At 40.7% G+C, this 20,099-nt stretch overlaps 1 protein-coding gene across 5 annotated transcripts; it reads left to right on the forward strand.

Annotated features, from left to right (window-relative positions):
• Nucleotides 1–2,330: 2,330 nt before the first annotated feature.
• Nucleotides 2,331–19,283, forward strand: uso1 (USO1 vesicle transport factor). 5 transcript variants are annotated; one of them, XM_084569841.1, is made up of 26 exons: nucleotides 2,331–2,587; nucleotides 4,310–4,396; nucleotides 5,360–5,424; nucleotides 5,724–5,800; nucleotides 6,040–6,051; nucleotides 8,484–8,584; nucleotides 8,676–8,778; nucleotides 8,965–9,020; nucleotides 9,117–9,237; nucleotides 9,332–9,510; nucleotides 9,591–9,731; nucleotides 9,848–9,936; nucleotides 10,025–10,179; nucleotides 10,275–10,480; nucleotides 10,637–10,657; nucleotides 13,913–14,023; nucleotides 14,639–14,757; nucleotides 15,086–15,267; nucleotides 15,396–15,517; nucleotides 15,614–15,752; nucleotides 16,681–16,847; nucleotides 16,964–17,014; nucleotides 17,119–17,217; nucleotides 17,304–17,408; nucleotides 17,559–17,774; nucleotides 18,173–19,283. In XM_084569841.1, exons 1-26 carry the CDS (start codon nucleotides 2,522–2,524, stop codon nucleotides 18,239–18,241), a joined length of 2,859 nt encoding a protein of 952 aa, XP_084425967.1. In that variant the 5' UTR covers nucleotides 2,331–2,521; the 3' UTR covers nucleotides 18,242–19,283. The 5 variants fall into 5 exon arrangements, with proteins under 5 accessions (XP_084425967.1, XP_084425968.1, XP_084425969.1 ...); XM_084569842.1 differs by lacking the exon at nucleotides 6,040–6,051; XM_084569843.1 differs by lacking the exon at nucleotides 10,637–10,657 and having other exon boundaries at nucleotides 18,173–19,282.
• Nucleotides 19,284–20,099: the final 816 nt, after the last annotated feature.

Consider the following 20,099-nt stretch of genomic DNA (forward strand, 5'->3'; position numbering starts at 1 on the left):
CAAGGAAAGTAACTGCTATCCCTAATCAGTCCACTGTTTTAGTAAGAGAAATGGACAGAACACAACACCGAGACCCAGGACTAAACAGCAGACAGCAACATGCCCAAATTGCACTTATTATTCTTAAGAAATTTTTTTTTTTTTTTTGAAGGATAGTTTATTAAATGTAAACATTATCTTAATTTACTTCTTCTTCTTCTTTGCATGAAAACAAATGGAATAAATCTGGAGTTGTTGTTACTTATAGGTTATTATTCTGTTATCTTACTGGTCCGGCCCGTTTGAAATCAAATTGGGCCATATGTGGCCCCCGAACTACAATGAGTTTGACACCTCTGCTCTAGAGGATAACCAGAGACAAATAACCATTCACACTCAGTTTCACATCTACAGCCAATTTAGAGTGACCAATTAACATGCATGTCTTTGGACTGTGGAATCCAAAGAGAACCCACGTAGACACAGGGAGGACATGCAAACTCCACACAGAAGGGCCCCATCTGGTCATGACCCAACAATGTGACTTGACTCATTAGAGAGGTAGCTCAGACAGAATGGAATAATCATATTAAATCATTTTTTGTTTTGTTTTGTTTGTTTTTTAGGAAAAAAATAAATAAATGAAGATGACAACAAAATCGAACATCGAGCTGACGTCAGCTTCCACAGACATAGACCTTTGACTAAGAAAGAAAATCTTGTTGACGTCAACATCCAACACTGGGAAGATGTGTCATTTAAAAAATTTGCTTGATGTCAAAATCGCACAATAAGTCTTCACAAACCAACGGATGCACAATAAATCTGGGACATATCCCAGCACCAGCCACCTACACCATTAAAATCCTTCTTAAATGTTTATGTATGATGATCTTCCAGTACTAGTGTATAATAGCATTACTCTGACATTTCATTTAATTTCATTTATTTAAGGACAGTGCACATTAATCAACATTTCTGTAAATGTGCCAGTGTTAGCCAGCAGGCTAATTTTCAACTGTAGTCCATTGGCAAGATGTTATACTAGGCACATGGTGGCTAAAAAAAAAAACACATTAGATGAGCATATTAAATGACACAGCAATTGATATACAACAATAAAACATAATGCCATAGCACTGGCTCCATTAAAACATAAAAACATAAAACATATATCCATACGGCCATACAACTCTTAGGGAATCAATAAAGTAACCATCTATCCATCTATCTATCATACATATACCATAAGTTACAGGACAGCTAAAGTATAGAGGCAGACATACATTAATTATTATGAGAGGTGTTCACATTTTTGTATGCTCAAAAGCCAGTCCTTAAGATGGTGTGTGAATGTATGGTGTGAGGTGGAGTTTCTAATGCCCACTGGCAATTGGTTCCATAGTGTAGAGGCTCTCACAGAAAAGCATAATTGGCCAAAGGAACTGGACCTAAGAGGGACTACCCCTTAGGTCGTCAGGGACAGGTCTATTGTGTGTTCCCAAAATTAGAACCAAACAAGGTGAAGCAGCTTTCAGTTATTCTGCTCCTCACCTGTGGAACACACTCCCTGCACACTTGAGGTCCGCACCAACTGTTCATTCATTTAAATCAGGCTTGAAAACATTGTTATTTGCTGCAGCTTTTTCTTAGACACATTTTATTATTTTATTGATTTTAAATCAGTCTTTTATGATTCCAATTACTGTAATTATTTTATTTAAAATAATTTGTTTTTATTTCCTTTTGTGTTTTCTATATTCTATGTTCTATGCTTTTAAATCTGCTTTTATATCTTCTGCTTCTGTAAAGCACTTTGAATTGCCTCGTGTACGAATTGTGCTATACAAATAAACTTGCCTTGCCTTGCCTACACAGTCCCCTCATAAGGCAGACCTTGTGGTTCTGCTGCTAGATAACTTCTGCTGTATAAAAGTGCAGAGTGGTGGGGGAGCCTTCCCATTGATGATCTTAAAGATTAGGCATGCATCACTGTGTTTTAAAATATTTCCCCAACTGAGTAGGTTATGAGCCACTCAGATATAGGAGTACTGTACTGTCTAATTTTGCTGTTAACGCTTCTGCACTTTTCAAATATATTATTATATTCAGACATATTCCGATTGTTGAGTTATTATTATTATTATTGTTATAGTCACTTTTACTTAATTAAAAGCCTAGATTATTTATCCTTCACTGCTGCTGCTTTTGCAAGTGATGACTTTAATGTTTTTTCTCTGTTTAAGGTTCACCTTTATCAGACACTATAATCAATGAGTTTTCTTTCCCTTTAAATAACCAGCGTGTGCTGATCGGCCACGTATCGCCACGTTTTCGCGCATGCGCAGAACCCTTGCACTTGTGTTCCGGAGTCGGTTAGTGTACACAGTGTGAAAAAAATCATCATTGTGTACCCTTTTTTCTTCACCTTTTACACAGCTATTACACAGGCCACAGAGAGAGGGGTTAGTGTTTTTTTTTTTTTTCCCCCCTCAAGCGACAGACGCTTTGAATACGGCACCAAGTGGACGTCTGTAAAAAAATGAACTTCTTCAGAGGAGTGATAGGTGGGCAGGCAGCCGGGCCGCAACCGTCCGGATCGGAGACGGTAGGAAACCAGCAGAGCTAGCTAGCTAGCTGCGGGCTAGCTAACGTTTCACGACCGTTTACGGCACAAACCGAGAACACACGCTCACCAACAAGAAATGCCTGTTTTACTGTGATGGTTATGTGTTTCTTTAACAAAAAAAAACACTGAATAGTTCCCAGAGACATTAGGACTTTACTGAATTAGTGTCACCGAGCTAGTCAGAAGGCTAAGTGGCTAACCTAGCAAACCTGTCAGTTAGCACCGGGGCTGTGTGTGTGTGTGTCTCATCCTGTCTTTGCTTCAATGAATGGAAAGAGACACGGACGACAAGGAGTGTCGGTTGTCAGTAGTTAGCATCAACATAAATACACATATTCACGTGAAGCACTATAATTATAACCACGTTAAATTAATGTCAGTATTGTTCTTTCTTTGAATAGCCCAGAAAATATCCCAGAGTATATAACCATGCTTGGCCATAATGGATATTTACACGTACATGAGACTCTCATGCAGACTCTTGACACATTGCTTTGCTGGAATTGCAGCAGCCTCCAGTGACAAAAAACTGATGTGTTGAATTCATGTTTTGTCTGCTAAGGGAAGCAGCTTGTCCCTCCTGGAGAATGCACCAAGCATTCATCTAGAAACAGCTTTGGCTTTTCACTTCCCCACAGCTGTCCCCAGCGCTGTTTATATAGTAACTTAATAACACGTAATGCTCATTTTCACTCATGCACAATTAATTCACTGTGTTATGAACTCATTCTTGTCCCCATTATGCTGTGAAGTGTTCGGTTGCAGTGAAAATGTCTTACCATTTTCCAGAGAAGAAGCCGAGTAATTCTGTCTGTTTTCTGTTTGGCTATGTCACATATGTGTACTGGTTGCAAGCATAATAATAAAACAGTATGATTACATCCTAAATCTGTAGAATCATCAAAATTTAAGCCTCAGAGAAGCAGCACAAATAACTTGGTTGTAAACGAGGTTTCAAGCGTACATCAGACAATCCACGTCCCAGATAGCCACAAAAACGTCCACTCACAATCAAAGTCAACATTGACGACATGATTCATTCAAAACATAAACAGTCAGATCACATGTATGACAATAATGGGATAAAAATGTACAACCAGTACGTTTCTGTAGCAGAAATATGTTGTCACTGCTTCCTCTCTTACCCGCAGTTTATGCTTCTGTGTAAAGTTGACGCAGAGGCTGCGATGTTTACACAGGCACCTATGCAGAGGCCTATTGCCATAGCTGACGTGCACCTCCCCAGAAAAGTAAAAGGCATTTTTATAGTACTGTACTGCGGGACCTAAACACCAGGACCTACACAGGGAGCCTACGCCATTGTGGCCCATTTATACTTGAGTGCTCGTCAGTCTGGCTCGCTCTGTAACAACGTCACCTTACGCTAGACGGCGCTGTGTCTTTTTTGCCAGTTGGATTAATTTTTGTTTCTACTTCCTGCTTCACTTCCTGCTTTAGTACTATAAAAGCGCCTTTAATCTTAAACATATCACCCAACCAGCACCCCTTGTGTGGGTCTCTAAGTCTGTATGTATATCTTCTTGTATTTGCACGTCCAAAAACTGTAGCTTCCCCTTTTCTGAAGTTGCCTTCTACAAAGACATAAATATAGAAATCAAAACTAGCAAACTCACGGCCACGTATGTGTTGGAAATGATGCAAGACAAACAAATAATGACTGACGTTAATGTTGATTAACAGATTCAGAAGCTGTGTGACCGGGTCGCCTCGTCGACTCTCCTAGAAGACCGCAGAGATGCAGTCCGGGCTCTCAAGTCCCTCTCTAAGGTAAAAACAGGTGCAGAACATATAGACACAGTTTCTGGTTGAACAGGTTTACCTATAGTAAATGATGATGTGTCTTGAAGGTTATTATGTTAAAGTTTTCTTGAAGTGATTAAATATTATGGATTTTTTGGAATTTGTTTGTCTGCAGAATCGTTTTGGGTTTTTTTCGGAAACATCTCAGAATAAAAAAGCATTTTGAATGAAAACTGAACACTGGAATCATTTTAAAGCTGTTTGCTTTATTATTGCAGAGCTATTAGTCCGCATTAGCTCTAGCTACATTAGGAGTACTAATGATGCCGTGGGCACAGTTATATGTGCAGCCAGTGGTTTTGTTTTTGGGGAAAAAAACAACATAATGATTAATAATGGATGGGTTGGAGAATTTATTGCCCGGGTCATTAATGATGAAAATGTTAGCATGATGTTTTTGTTATTGACAGATAAGCAGACATTCATTCTTTTTGTTGTTAAGACTATTGTGGAGATACCCGTTAAGTGTATATGTGATGTGTTTTCTGGTTTGGTATCTGTTGAAATAGTAATGCAGTGATGCTTTCAGTAAGTATTAAATGTAGGAACAGCAACTGTTTTACTGTGAGTGTTTTCTGCCTTATCTCACTGTGATAAGAGCAACTTTATCAGCTACAGATAAAGGTCTTGTTTGTCAAATTCTCCTGAACTGGTTACTGACAAGTCTTAGCGGGTCACCTCTCACTTCTGTTCATGGACAGCTGCCTCCTCAACCATGAGTAATGAGTTGATCAGGTTTGAATAACGGGTTTAGGAGGCGCAGGGTCGTACACAGGGGAGTCTGTGCAAAGACAGATGTGTAGACTTCCTGTTTGTCATAAGCAAAGTTCATAATCTGCCGTTTCTTTTCCTTTGAATGATTGATTTAAATTAATTTATTGTATGTTTTGACTGCAGGATGTAACCAATCGTTGTTGTTATCTTTTGTAGAAATATCGCATGGAGGTCGGGACACAGGCAATGGACCACTTGATTAACATACTGCAGACTGACAGGTATTTTGATGCTAATATTAATAAATGAGAGGTATCGTTTTAGGTTGTCTAAGAATGCATCTAAAAACATGTTTTCACTTTGTCCTTTTGGATAATTGAGTGCAGAAGTTTTATTCAATGAACCCACAACACAGTAATGTGTGCAAAATGTATGGAGGAGCTAATGTCACGGCCTTTTTCTACCCTTTTGACCTTATTAATAGAGATAATATGTAAATGAAAATTATGAAGTTGATGGCATATTTGAATAATTTGGAATAATTGTTAAATTATTATGATTCCCTCTCCAAATGCACCAGGTCTGACTCTGAAATCCTTGGCTACGCTTTGGACACACTCTACAACATCATCTGCAACGACGAGGAGGAAGAACCAGGTATTACACCTTTTAGTAATTATTAAAAATAATAGAATTTATCTTAATAATATTTATTGAATTTAATCACGTTTAATCATTGTGGAGATGGTTACATCTAATTGTGTGGCTACTATAAAAAGTGTAAAAGCAGTTGGGGCTGCAGCTGATTTGCATACCCTTCTTCTATACACTGACAATGAGTGGTGCTTTATATAAAGACTCGTCTCTCTCTTCTCTTTCATGTTTTAACCCTACAGATGAATCAGAAGGTAAAACTCTTTGACTGTGCATGATGCCAAGCCCTCTAACCACCAGTAACACGTGTAGACCATTCTTATTGGTTGGGATGTGGAAAAGGAGCACATTCACAGTTTTTCTTTTCACCCCTTCTGCAGCGCACAAAGTTAAAAAAAAAAAGGGATAAATGGCTGTGTTTTGGTATTTTGGTTATTGTCATGGCATGTTTTTACAATGATCACTCAGCTGATTCTGAAACTCTTCAGATTGGTTGAATGAATGAGCTTTGAACTTCCTCTCCCCCCTCCCTGCCCTCGCAGAAGCAGTAACCCCTCTCCCTGCCTCAGGGAAGCATAAGAATATGTCCACACCTGGTCAGTACTCAAGCCAAGCCAGATGTGCAGTAGCTACAGTACTACTAGATAACTAACTACACTAAAATCAGTTGGCTATAAATAGGGTGGTGTTTGCGTGATAACATAGATGCTTCACTAATACCATGACATACCCCACCCTCTACCTCTCGTCCCTCTTTGATCCTTTGTTTCCCTCACATGTCAGTACTTCCTTAATACTTGTCTTTCTGAAATTATTGCGTTTTACTTACTGAGTTTTGTCCATGTTTTACGTTTCAGTTCACCCAAATCAAAAAGACCTCCATGTATTCTTATAAGTAAATGGGCCGTACACACAGGAAGAGACTAGCAGTGATGTGGCTACAAGAGGTCATGTAATGTTAATGTTGTAGCGATGATGGGCGAAGTGAGCTGAAACCAAATGTGTCTAATCTCAGCTTTGAGGCGATGTAATAGAGAGGTGACGGCCAGTGAGAGTGGCTGACACAGTTCTTTACTGCAAAGAAACCCCATCCTGTAGAATTACCAAATTCTACTTGTGCTTGGAGCGTTGGGTGGACCCAGACGTAGTAGTCGTAGTAGTGGTGGTGGTGTTGTTGATGGTATATTCGTTTCGGGAATAAGAAGAAGGGCTAGCTCTGTTCCTATACTAGCAATGTTTTTATCTTCTGCTTGTTTCATTTAGAAACGTTTTGGGTGGTTTGACCTAGCCTGGGTGCCAGCCGAACTTAGTCCCGCCCACAACATTTGAGGTCTGGAAGTTCGGTCTGGCATTGCTCCGTTGAGGCGCAATTATGCTCGAACAGGAGCTGTTCGTACCAATCAGATTCTCAGGGCGGGCTTTATACGATGATGGACAGATGATCAACAGTAACGTAACCACGTCAACAAAGATGGCTGCCGCTGGAGAACTGAGATGTGTAGATTCTGCCATCGAGTCTGTTCTAGAAGATATCGACAGCGCATTCATTTTAAAAGAGGAACAGATAAATGCGATCAAGGAATTTGTTAATCGGAAAGATGTTTTTGCCGTCCTTCCTACGGGATTCGGCAAAAGTTTAATTTATCAGCTGGCTCTGATGGTCGCTAAGAAGATGGGACACAATTAACATACGTCACACACTCCGTTGCTCTGATTGGTTATAGGTCTATCCAATTGAGTGCAGAGGCATTTTTTTTCCTGGTTCGGTTGAAACACGCCCCATAATCACAGCCCAATGGAGCAGTATCAGACTCACATTCTGACTAGAATTGAGTATGGCTACGTCAGGCTAGGTTTGACCACCACCAGAGTTACATTTATTGTCTTTATTGTTATAGCCATTAAAGTAAAAAAAAATAGCAGGAATTTTGGACTTGTTTTGTCCACATTGCACTTATAAACACACTATACATACTATTCTTTTGGAACTGTTTTGGTTTTCACCCTCTCAAAGAAATATGTTTTCCTTTAGCTGCTGCACATTGTTCATCTGGACAGTTTCTAACTCGGCCTGCTGTTGGGAGCAGGGGAGTTAGCGTAGAGTGGGATTTACTAGAGTGTTTTATCACTGAAAATAGCTGACTGTGGCTGGAGACAGTGTTGTGTAGAGGAGCGAGTCCAGAAAAACCAAAACGATGAGCTGAAACCACTTAAGGCAAATGAGAAAAAAACAAATGCCTTTCTGTAATTTAGGGTAATGGACCATTTGGGAGTACATTTCTAGCTAATTCTTTCTGTTCTTTCTCGTAACACTAAAACTCCCAGCTCATCCCACATTAAACGTTTTATATGTATTGAGTACAATTAATTTTGCAGTAACCCTACTGAGCTCACTCGTCTGTCCAGCTGTCCAATCATCTGTGTGTTTTTTTTTTTCCCAGAAGGTTTGTTCAAACATATCCCACTGAGCATGTTCACATTAATTGACGTTCACCTAATTTGAACTGTGTTGTTTGTTTCAGAGTATTTTGAGAATTTTCACGTCTGATCATCCTCACTGTGTAACTCAGGGTTATGGATATGAACAAACCAGCTGGTCTCCCTACCCTGTAGACCCCTGACTCCTAATGTAGCATTTATTTAAAAAAAAAGTGACTTATTTCAACTTTTTAATGTCCTTTCACAGACGAGAACGCCCAGAAACAGGCAGATGACCTGGGTGCGCAGTTTACAGACACATTCATCCAGGATCCTGAGCATATAACCCTGCTTCTCACTCTGTTGGAGGTACTGAATAGTTTCTTGTCCAGTGGCAGAACATCTCTTTTATATATCATCTATTTGGCTAAACATCTGCCTGATGTTTTTTTTTTTTTAGGAGTTTGACTTCCATGTGCGTTGGCCTGGTGTGAAGTTGTTGACCGCTCTCCTGAAGAACCAGGGCGTCCAGGTCCAGGGAATCATTCTGGTCAGCCCCATGGGTGAGTTTCTCCTCACCACATCACATCAGACTTGTTTTGTCACTTCAGCTTTTTATTTAAACTTAAAATTACACTAAGCACACTTAACACTTCTGCGTCAGCTCTACATATTTTTTCATGAGCTTCTTATGAGACTGTCGGTCATTTTGAAATCTATTTTAAGAAGAAACCATTTTTGTTTCACAGGTGTTTCCAGATTAATGGACCTATTGGCAGACTCTAGAGAAGTAATTCGCAATGACGTAAGCAAATTTTTTCTCCATTTAATATCAAATTCCGCTTTAGAGACCCTGAAATTAAGTATGAGTGCATGACATCCTGTTTTCTGCAACCAACAGGGCTTGCTGTTGCTTCAACAGCTGACTAAAAGCAACGCAGCAATTCAGAAAATTGTGGCATTTGAGAATGCATTTGAGCGTCTACTAGATATCATCACAGAAGAGGGCAGCAGTGATGGAGGTAAAAGAGTTTGAGATGCAGAAGCTCCTTATTTTTGGTCCAGGACTGTCGTCTTGTAATTCCTCCTGATATACACTGTCTTTTCTCTGTTCAGGTATTGTGGTGGAGGACTGTTTACTGCTGCTACTCAACCTGCTCAAGAACAACAGCTCCAACCAGAACTTCTTCAAGGAGGGCTCCTACATCCAGAGAATGAAGCCCTGGTTCGAGGTTGGGGATGATAACTCTGGCTGGTCGGCGCAGAAGGTCACCAACCTCCACCTTATGCTACAGGTAACACACCACAGCCATGTCTAATGTCTAAAAACCAACCAGGGGAATATTGTTTTTTAAAGCAAAGTTTTAATATGCAGCTGGTGCGAGTGATGGTGTCTCCAGTGAACTCTCCTGGAGCTACATCCAGCTGTCAGAAGTCCATGTACCAGTGTGGCCTGCTGCAGCAGCTATGTACCATCCTCATGGCCACTGGTGTGCCTGCCGACATCCTCACAGAGGTAATCGCATTAATATTTTGAATTTATAAATGAACACCAAGAGAATTGAAGCTTACCCAGAAGCAGGCTTGTGAAGAGTAGATGTTAAAGAGGTCTAATCATCTCATCCATTTCAGACCATCAACACTGTTTCAGAGGTTATTAGGGGCTCACAAGTCAACCAAGACTACTTTGCTTCTGTCAATGCCCCTTCAAACCCACCAAGGTAAGACACAGCTAGTGGAACAAGGTCTACCATATCCATCTCTACATACTGTACTGATCTGTGACCTCTCTTCTTCATGTTCCCACAGGCCAGCCATCGTAGTGCTGCTCATGTCCATGGTGAATGAGAGACAACCATTTGTGCTTCGCTGTGCTGTCCTCTACTGTTTCCAGTGTTTCCTCTACAAAAACCAGAAAGGCCAAGGGGAGATAGTTGCTACACTGTTGCCCTCCACCATTGATGGTCAGTTACAGTCACCATTTCCAACACATCTGTATTTTTAATAGCCCGCACGGTTTGAATCCTTTCTTTTTAATCACTCACTTTTATTTCTCCAGCCAATTCTATCTCGGCTGGACAGTTACTGTGCGGAGGCCTCTTCTCCGCTGACTCTCTTTCCAACTGGTGTGCTGCTGTGGCCTTGGCTCACGCCCTGCAGGACAATCTCACCCAGAAGGAGCAGCTGCTCAGGGTTCAACTTGCCACCAGCCTGGGCAAGCCTCCTGTCTCTCTGCTGCAACAGTGCACCAACATCCTGTCCCAGGTAGGACACTAACAGTTGATGGACATGCTAACGGTCTGTCTGAATGGCATAGGTTGGTATAAAACAGGACAAGTTCTTTATACACGTGGAGAAAGGCAAATACTAAATTGTGAACCACATTGAAGAGAACAGTGTCATATTATTGTGGTTTTGCAGGGTGATAAGATCGTCCGGCGGGTGAGTAAAGTGTGTGCGTACTGTGTGTGTGTGTGTGGGTGGCACCTGTCTTGGTTATTTTGGCTTGGCATCTGTAGTAGGGGTCTCAGTGGCCCACATGTTGGAGGGTCTTGCTTCCCTTTAACTCTTTACTACCCCTTCCTTGTCCTTAACTTAAGGCTATGGCCCAGTTCTTGCTCATTAGGGTGACACGCAGGTGCACCCCTCCTCACAGATCTGGAAGCTCTGCCTTCTCTCGTCGTGTTCACTAGTCGAGTGTGAGGAAGTACGCAAGTGGACACCCGAGAGAGGTTCAGAGAAAAGGGACACAGCAACAGTGTTCATAGTCAATTTATCTGTGCTGATATCATCCTAACACCTGCTCTGAGCTTTGAACTTAGATGTCTGCTGTGCTGTCAGCTCTTATCTGTCTGTTCATAAAGTGTGCACCGCAGCACCTTTTGGGCCTTTTCCTGTCCAAGTGAGGGACTTTCACCATTGTTTGTCTTGTTCAGTTATCTACACGTGTTTCCGATCCGCAGTATAACTAGTAGAAGATTACATGCCTTATACTGACTGTTATTAGGTTTGGTTAATTCCAGAGTCCAGGATTGACCAATAGTCCCAGATTTCTTCGGACTTCTTGTATAAGTGCTCACGTTCCTGTTTTTTCCCGTTGGTACTTTTGGGAAGCTTTGACAGTCCACTGCAACCTCTTCTTCAGGGAGCAAACCCTGCTAGTTAAACACCTCACTGTCAGTGGGCAAATGTCTGATATGTGACCACATACGTCTACATCTTCCACAGGCTGTTGGAGCAGTGGAGAGTTCTCGGCAAACTTTCCCCTTGCTATAAAAACACACAGTGAAATGTCACTTTCTAGTGTGGAAAGCCTTTACTGTAGCTGCTGTTGGTTGACTGCATGTAGTTAGTACGACTTATGAAGTCACTGCCTCTAGAGTGGTACCACATAGTACTGGTTAAGCTCAGTTTTACTCGTCTTTGAACATCTTGACGGGACAGTACTCCCATTTTTTTGCTATGGTATGAGACACAGTGTGTGTCTGTGGATGCTCAAACGACAGCTGGGAAGTGCACAGTGAAACACAAATTGCTTCCATGGACAGCTGGATGTAATCATCCAGAATGGGCAACTTTCAAAAAATACTTGGCATGTGATTTGGATGAACCGTGGGGTTACCCGCAACCAATTAGATAAACAATGCATATAACTTAAGAGAGGCCCAAACAGGAAACACTACCATCTGGTGTCTGAGGAGCTTTAAAAGTCGGTGTAGCTAGCTGTGTAGCTAATTCAGTAGACGATACTTGCCAGCTGCGTAATAAAGATTTCTGCATAAAAAGGCCGCTGATTGGTCTGCACTTCTTTGAATTAACAACAAACAAATTGCCTGATGACCGCCAAGATGGATTTTCTTGCAATACTGTGGTCTGGTGAGAATCCAGATACCGGAGTGTCACCTGAAAGCTGACACCTTTAAGTCTGAGGCCATGGTGCCCTGCTTGAAAACACCCAATTCAGGGTGGATGCAAGTTGCTTCCCCATTTTAGGGTCTGCTCAGGATCCTGTTCAGAAGTTTGAGTGAGCTGGAGCGACAAATTAGCTCGCAGGGGAATCTCTTGATCAATCCGACCCTCACCTATGTGGTTACATGGGTGCTGGGCAATGACAGATACAGAGTAATGTTAATAGGTTGCTGTCATTGAGTGTCTGGGATCACCTTGAGGATCTGAAAGATAGCTGAAGGTTGTTCAGGGTTCTTAACAGGTCGCTTTGTTCCCCTGTCTGTAGAGGTACAGCTACATGTAGACCAGTTTAACCAAGACGCCACATTCATGTCAGACACAACCCCTCTGACTTGACGAATCCCCAGGCTGATAAGAATTAGATGGTTTAATGTTGAGACTATAATGTTTTATCTTAATAACATGTTTATTTCCACCAAAGCACAGAACTGTACTCCCACACAGACACACACACACATGGTTTCTCTGTTGAGGCCAGGCCAGTGTTTGCTCAGTTTATACCTGTGGTCATTTCCCTTTCTTTTTTTGTTTTCCTCCTCATTTTTGCATTACGTCACATTTGGAGACAAAAGCTGAAAAGGTGATTTCGTAAGTTTTTGTAGTACGGAATGCTGATTAATTTTTTACCCACACCTTCATGGCCATGATCTTCATTCTTACTCGGTTTCTGGCATCCATGATCCACTACAGGAAATGGGCGTCTCCTCTCCTTAAAGCATGTTGTGCATTAAGCATTAATGCACCAGCTGATGAGCAGTTATACGAGATTTGATTTCACAGCTTTTGCTTATCTCTGCTCTATGTTTTACTCTGTGTTGATTTTTATCACCCTACATCATCCATGAAAATCATTCTTTCCTGCAGCTGATTGATATAAATGAACTACTTATTGGCTCACGTTTCCTATAAATGTGTCCACTGGAGGAGGAAAAATAATCCACGTTAAGCTCAGTTGTGGATGTTTCATGTTTCTCATGTTTTCATGGAATCAGATGTTGCCTTTTTTTTGTTTTTGTTTTTGTTTTGTTTTTTTACATATTTGATGCTTCCTCATGTCATTTCCTTAAAAAATGCACATTAAGTGGGTTCTGCTTTGCATGTGCTTACAGCTGGAAGTAGAACAAAGTTTCAGTTGCGAAGTCATAATCCTTCGATTGATTTACAAATTATCAATCACTCAATAACAGGACAATATGTGGCATATATGATACCTGAATGTAAAGATATGTGTTGCAGATGATTGATAGCTTACCACATGATTGCATGCTCTAGTCACTCTAACCTTGCTCAAATATCTGAATGTTTTTGTTTTGACCGTGTCATCATTAACGTATTAAAACTTTACTAATGGTTGATGTGATGATGTTGATTGGAAAATTAAAAAAAAAACATTATTTCATAACAAACTATTTGTCCAGATATGGAAACATTAGCTTTACTGTTAGGAATATGTCCATGTCTGAGCATAATTTAGATATTATATTTATGTTGCCTTTTTTAATTTACTTTCCCCATTCGAGAACTAATTTTGTTGTATTTCTTTTAATTAGTCTCTGTTACACTCAGCAAATGCCGGTTATATTGTGTTCTTTGTTCACTCTATAATCATCTTTTTCAAAAGCCTTCTCTGAAACATTATCCAGCTAAAGCTGTAGCACCTTGTTAGTGTTTCTTCTGTCATTGTAGCGTACCACATGTTGACATACGTCTTGTTGTTGTGCTCTACAGGGCAGTAAAGTGCAGACCCGGGTGGGCCTCCTCATGTTGCTGTGTACATGGATCAGCAACTGTCCGATTGCTGTCACGCACTTTCTACACAATCAAGAAAATGTTCCCTTTGTATCCTTAAAGCAAGCAGCCTGTCAGTATCATTACAATCATCACAGCTAACAAACTGTTTCTTAAATCATTGTCTATGTTTCACTTTGTTTCTTCTAATGGACCTGATATTTTATCCATTATGAATTCAGTTTAATCTTCACATGGATTATCAGTGAGTGTGGATACATAACTTCAGTCAGACGTTATAATGGGTGACCTAGAATGAATGAACTATAGACCATCTAACTTACATGAATTTCCCTCGGGATTAATAAAGTATCTATCTATCTATCTATCTATCTATCTATCTATCTATCTATCTATCTGATTCAAGAGAGGCCAGCTCTGTACTACGGTTCGTAGCTCATCTTAGCTTCATAACCTCCCAGCTAATAGCAGCACTTCCTGTTTGAACTTTTGACAAATACAGAATACATGCACCTGCTTGTGTGAAGAGTTATTTCCATTCACGCAGGTGCAGTTTTTGTGTGCCAGCTAATTCTGTCCCAGACACACCACGACGTGAGGGGACGGTCGCTCTCCGTTGCCGGTAGTTCTTTGATGTCGGTTTGGTTCTGTTTGCCTTTAAAGTGACTGGTGCTGAATGAATCCTTGACTCTGTGACTCCTGTAGCTGACCGCTCAGATCTCAGAGAACCTGGGGGAGGATGAAAGGCTGGTGCAGGGCCTGTGTGCGCTGCTTCTGGGCATCTGTATCCTTTATAACGACAACTCACTGGAAAACTACACCAAGTGAGTGTCAATGAGTCTCTTCCACATGTGTGCTGTTTGTTCTGAACTATATTTACTCTAAATGTTTGGCAAACCAGAAGGTTATACAGTATGTACACAGCAGGATTAGATTTATTTATGTTTTTATTTAGATTTACAATTGTTTCTTGAGCAATTTGTTGTAATGCGAATGTATGAATTGCAGACACAATTGGTGATCTTTCCTGTTATTACCTTTACTTGCGGTAACCATGCTTTAGATACTTGAGAGAAAATGCAGATGCTCTCTTGTTGGTGTTTCACAAATAAGGCTACAGCTGAATCATAACCTCTTCTCTGTCCTCTTCAGGGAGAAGCTAAAGCAGCTCATCGAGAAGCGCATCGGAAAGGAAAACTTTGTAGAAAAGCTCGGCTTCATCACCAAACATGAACTGTATTCACGGGCAGCCCAGAAGCCGCAGCCCGTATTCCCGTCTCCGGAGCAGATGCTGTTCGATCACGAGTTTACCAAACTGGTCAAAGAGCTGGAAGGTTTGTCTCAGTCTAGTCTGGATATTCAGTTGTCTGGTTTACATCATCCTAACAGAAGCAGGTCACCAGGACTAAGGCAGAAAGTTAGTGGATTTAAAGAATGATGTTACTCTCTCTGCTACACACAGGCGTGATAACCAAAGCAGTGCACAAGTCCAGTGAGGAGGACAAGAAGGAAGAGGAGGTGAAGAAGACATTAGAGCAACACGACAACATTGTAACTCAGTACAAAGAGCTGATTAGAGAACAGGTAAACCACTCAGCAGACTCATTCACTTTACATTCCAGTTTGTATTTGATGTACTGACCTGTTGACAACTTTATTTTTCCATTGTGTGAACTTCAGGATGCTCAAATCCAAGAGCTGAAGGAGCAGGTAGCGTCGATGACCTCTCAGAACGAACAGATGCAGACCACAGTCACCCAGCAGCTGTCCCAGATCCAGCAGCACAAAGACCAGTACAACATCCTCAAACTAAAATTAGGTGGGTTCCTCCAGCCATCTGCTGACATGTCTTGTGTCCTCTAGATACACTGGGGAAAGAATTAGGTCATTGAAGAATACAGTTTTGAAGATAAACGCTTTGATCAACATGTTTATCACCGCAGCTCGTCTACGAGGACATTTCACTGCTTCATTGCTGAGATATAGAGCAGTAGTGATACACAGCGACTGATGTCCTCAGATACAGTTTCACAGCAGAATGCACAAGATAACCACAAGGACAGTCAGACAGAGTTTATAGTTTTTTTTCTTTTACAATCTCAACAACAGGACATTGTTGAGATTTCATTCAGTCTTGTTGTCACAGTGATATTGGCAAGGAAAACATCCTGACCCCATTTAGCAGCCATCACTATAACTCGTGACACTGATACAGAAATACTTAAGGATGGGTAAAGTGTTAGTTAAGAAAGACTTAAAAACAAGTTCTTGTATTGACATTTCTCATACAGCAGAGATACAAACTGTTAATTTCTGAAGTGAAGATAAGTTTAGTCAAAGCCAGACTAGCTGCTTCCCCCTTCTTCGAGTCTTTTTGCTAAGCTAAGCTAACAGTGTCCCATCTCAGGCTACTGTGTATGTACAGACATGAGAGTGGCATCAATCGTCTCATCTTCTACTTCTAAATAAATCTAATGTTGGCTCTTCTCAAAATGTGAAACATTGTGAAATTCCCTTTGACAAGGCTGCAATTTGTACTTTGTATTAAGTTCCCAGGTGAACGGGTGAGAATTATAAGAGGTAAAGATACAAACCCAAAGAATTCCTCTGAACTCTTCACATGATTATTTTCACTACAGTGCAAAAGATAACAATGCAGCATTCAACCTAAAATAACTACTTCCTGTTCCTGTTGCTGTAAATGAGACATCTTAACTGAGTGTATGTGTTTGTGCTTGTGACTTCAGGTAAGGACAACCAGAGTCAGTCCAACAGTCAGGGAGACAGCTCTCAGGTGAACGGGCTGCAAACAGAAGAGCTGTCCCAGCTCAGAGAGGAGGTGGAGGAGCTCCGCAAGCAACACACGCTTCTTCAGACACAACTCAGTGACAAAGACACACTTATCAACACCCTGGTTAGTAGATGGAAAGTTGTTAAGATGTCTTGGTAGAACAGCTTTTGTTAGTTTGTGCGTAACTCAATCTTATCTGTTATATTTATGTATTTTGTTTTTATTGTGTGTAACTCTAGAAGTCAGCGGAGAGTCCAGCAGGAGGATCAGACAACACAGAACTACTCCAGGTGAGATTCATCACCTTCATCAGATTCATCATTTTCAGATTTTTTTCAGTTTTTGTATTAAGTCTGTTTTTATTTAGTGTTGCTAAATGTGCGCTTTGTTGCAGGAGCTGGAGGCTTTAAGGAGTCAGGTCCAGTCCCAGGCAGCAGAAATCACCCAGCTGAAGACAGAGAGACAAGATCTTCTCAGAAGAGCTGAAGCTGGGGTAAGAATCGCGACAACCTTACACCAGTTTGGCATAAATATGCTTTAGCAGTTTGATTAATTAAACTTCTCTGTGGTTTGTCTCAGTCCTCAGATACAGCCCTCAGCAGTGACAACTCATCAGACGCCACTAAACTGGCAGAGCTGGAGAGCAGACTTACAGCACAGTCATCTGAGACAGAGAGACTGAAGGTGTGTAAGAAAATCACTTCACCTCCATTTACCTGTAGCTTTTATTGACCAGTTTCATCATCATTCTTATTTAGGAATCTATTATCTATGCCACTCAGTTGTCTCCTTCCTCTCACCTCTCCCTTCCTTCCTTCCTCGTCTGCGGCTCAGGAGGAGGCAAAGAAGTTATCGCAGAGCCATGCGGAGCTGGAGCAGCAGCTGGCCTCAGCCACCAGCACGGTGGCCATCCTGCAGGCGGAGAAGACCAAGCTGCAAACAGAGGTCCAAGAGTCAAAGAAGGAGCAGGACGACCTGCTGATGCTGCTGGCAGACCAGGACCAGAAGATCCACAGCCTCAAACACAAACTCAAAGCCCTGGGAGAGACGGTAGAAACACTCTTCTAATATTGATTGTGATTGTTATCGAGAGTGAAACATCTCTTATCCAAAAAAATAGGAGCAGAAGATTTAATCATCTACAAAGGAGTTGTTCTACTTTGGGTTGATTTGTGTTAAAGATTTAATAATAGAACAAATAAATTAGTTCCCAGCATTATCAGTGACTGGGTGGAGCTGAAAGTAAAAAGTCTGCAACTGAGTCTGCATATTTCATGCGGCGTCCTCCTCCCCTTCCACTACTATGGTGAAAGTGACACGTCATTCGATGTAGTAGGTCCAGATGTGGTGAGACTTATCATAGATCCTATAAAGACATGGTTTGTGTGAGACCACTCAGCTTTGTTTTGTCTGTTTGCTTTAGTTAGACTGTGACACTCTCCCTACAGGTGGAAGATGAAGACGACCTTGACGCCAGGGACGACGACGATGAGGAGGAGGATGAAGATGAGGACTAGAGAAAAACACTAAAAGAAGAAATGAGAGCAATGTGTCTGCCAACAGACAGAAAGACTGCAGAAACACCCCCCCTCCACACACACACACAAGAAATTGAAGAATAGGACTGATACTGTATGTGGAAGCAGTTTCTCTTCCCAGCTGCCATGCTGTCTTCATTTCTCTTTACCTCCAGCACATCAGATCAGAACTTTGAACTCGTCAGTGCATTCATCTCTGCTATGTTTACCATCAGTTTGTGATGGATTTTACCAGTCTTGTATTCATTGTAATGTCTTGTCATAGAGTTTCTAATCACAAAAAAAAAAAAAAAAATGCTAGGTTAATTTTAACACTCAAGTCATCTGGAAAATGTTGAGAGGAGGATCTCAAATGTAGCAAAAAATGCAGCCGTGAAGCCATTTGTTCTGATCCTCATTACATTGTCAACACGCTGGCGGGCTCTTCAGGTTCTCTTTTTTTCCCCCCCATCCTGCATTTCTGCTCTCACCAGTACAATGCACCTGCAGCATTAGGATCACCTGCAACATGTCACTGTGCTTCACCCTGAGTTTTAAACCTCAGTCAGTTTGAGTTCAGCTTTGCAGTATTTAACACTGAGAGTTGTTCTGTTTCACTTTGACGACTCAACCTGACTGCTCTACTATATGCTGCAAAACACTGACAGAAAAGATGTAAAGATGAATATTTTTGCAACTTTTTGTCCAGTCCTGGCTTCCAGCTTCTGTATATTGTGTAACTTAACGATTTAAGAGCCACATTGAAATGAATAAAGAATCTATCTGTATGTCTGTATGGAGGAAAATGTAGATAAATTAAATTTTACTAAATCCACAATGAGACTCTGAGTGTTGTCTGAATGTTTCATGTGTTCCTGTTCAATACTAACGTGATGCAAACATTTTAATACTAATTTGGCAGATTTGACGACTAAAAGGATTTTCGTCTCTTCACAGAATGAATACTGTTTAATTTCGTGTTTACAGTATCTCAAGCTGGAATTGTCAGAAATAAAACACCTGCAAATAAATCAGCATCCTTAATATCATTGATTTGACATTGCAGTTATAACTATTACCTCTATTATCAGCTGCTATCAGGTGCTCGAGAAAAGTAAGTTTTCTTATAAATTGAACTACCCCGCTTCTCTCCACCTTCACTTCAGTTGTCACATAATATAATATACATAATATTAATCTATACAAAAAAAGAATAATAAATCAGAGCTTCACTCATTTTTAAATCATAACCAGCAGCCATAATGTGGTGCAGATGTATTTTGTTATGTATTAACCAGAGATGCAGACACATACAGAAATATTGTTTTGTTTTTTATTTTGTTTTCATTTTTAATGATTTTGAATTAAATTTTAAAAACGCCTGAATATATCAATTTTAGGCTCAGTTCAAAAATACGAAATGGAAAAACGGGCCACAGAACTGAATTTGATTTTAATATTTAATTGGTCACGTTTATGTGACCCGGAAGTTCTGTAATGAGCGTTAACCATACGTTAATAAACATACGTTAGCTTGCTAGCCGCCACGATCGATTGATCTGGACTTGCAGCCAGGAGCCATCAGCCATGGAGAGTTAACGTATTGTTTACGTCAGTGTTTTTCAACCACTGTGCCGTGGTACACTAGTGTGCCGTGAGAGATCGCCGGGTGTGCCGTGGGAAATTATCCAATTTCACCTAATTGGTCTAAAAAACATTTTTTGAAAACAAATTAATTATTATCTGCAAATAATATGCCATTGTCTAGTGTCTGTGTACATATGACTTTTTTCTTTGTGTTTGTTTGATTCATATTCAAGACAATTTGACAAGAATGACTTTATATTGTTAATATAGG

The sequence above is a fragment of the Chelon labrosus genome, assembly GCF_963514085.1.
Source record: "Chelon labrosus genome assembly, chromosome: 2".
Taxonomy (NCBI): Eukaryota; Metazoa; Chordata; class Actinopteri; order Mugiliformes; family Mugilidae; genus Chelon; species Chelon labrosus.

Excerpts from the sequence above, each read along its gene's own strand:
- uso1 (XM_084569841.1), top strand. The coding sequence starts at position 2,522 with ATGAACTTCTTCAGAGGAGTGATAGGTGGGCAGGCAGCCGGGCCGCAA. Across the intron at positions 9,511-9,590 it reads ACCTCCACCTTATGCTACAG|CTGGTGCGAGTGATGGTGTC; the intron begins GTAACACACCAC and ends TTTAATATGCAG. Across the intron at positions 17,775-18,172 it reads TCAAAGCCCTGGGAGAGACG|GTGGAAGATGAAGACGACCT; the intron begins GTAGAAACACTC and ends CTCTCCCTACAG.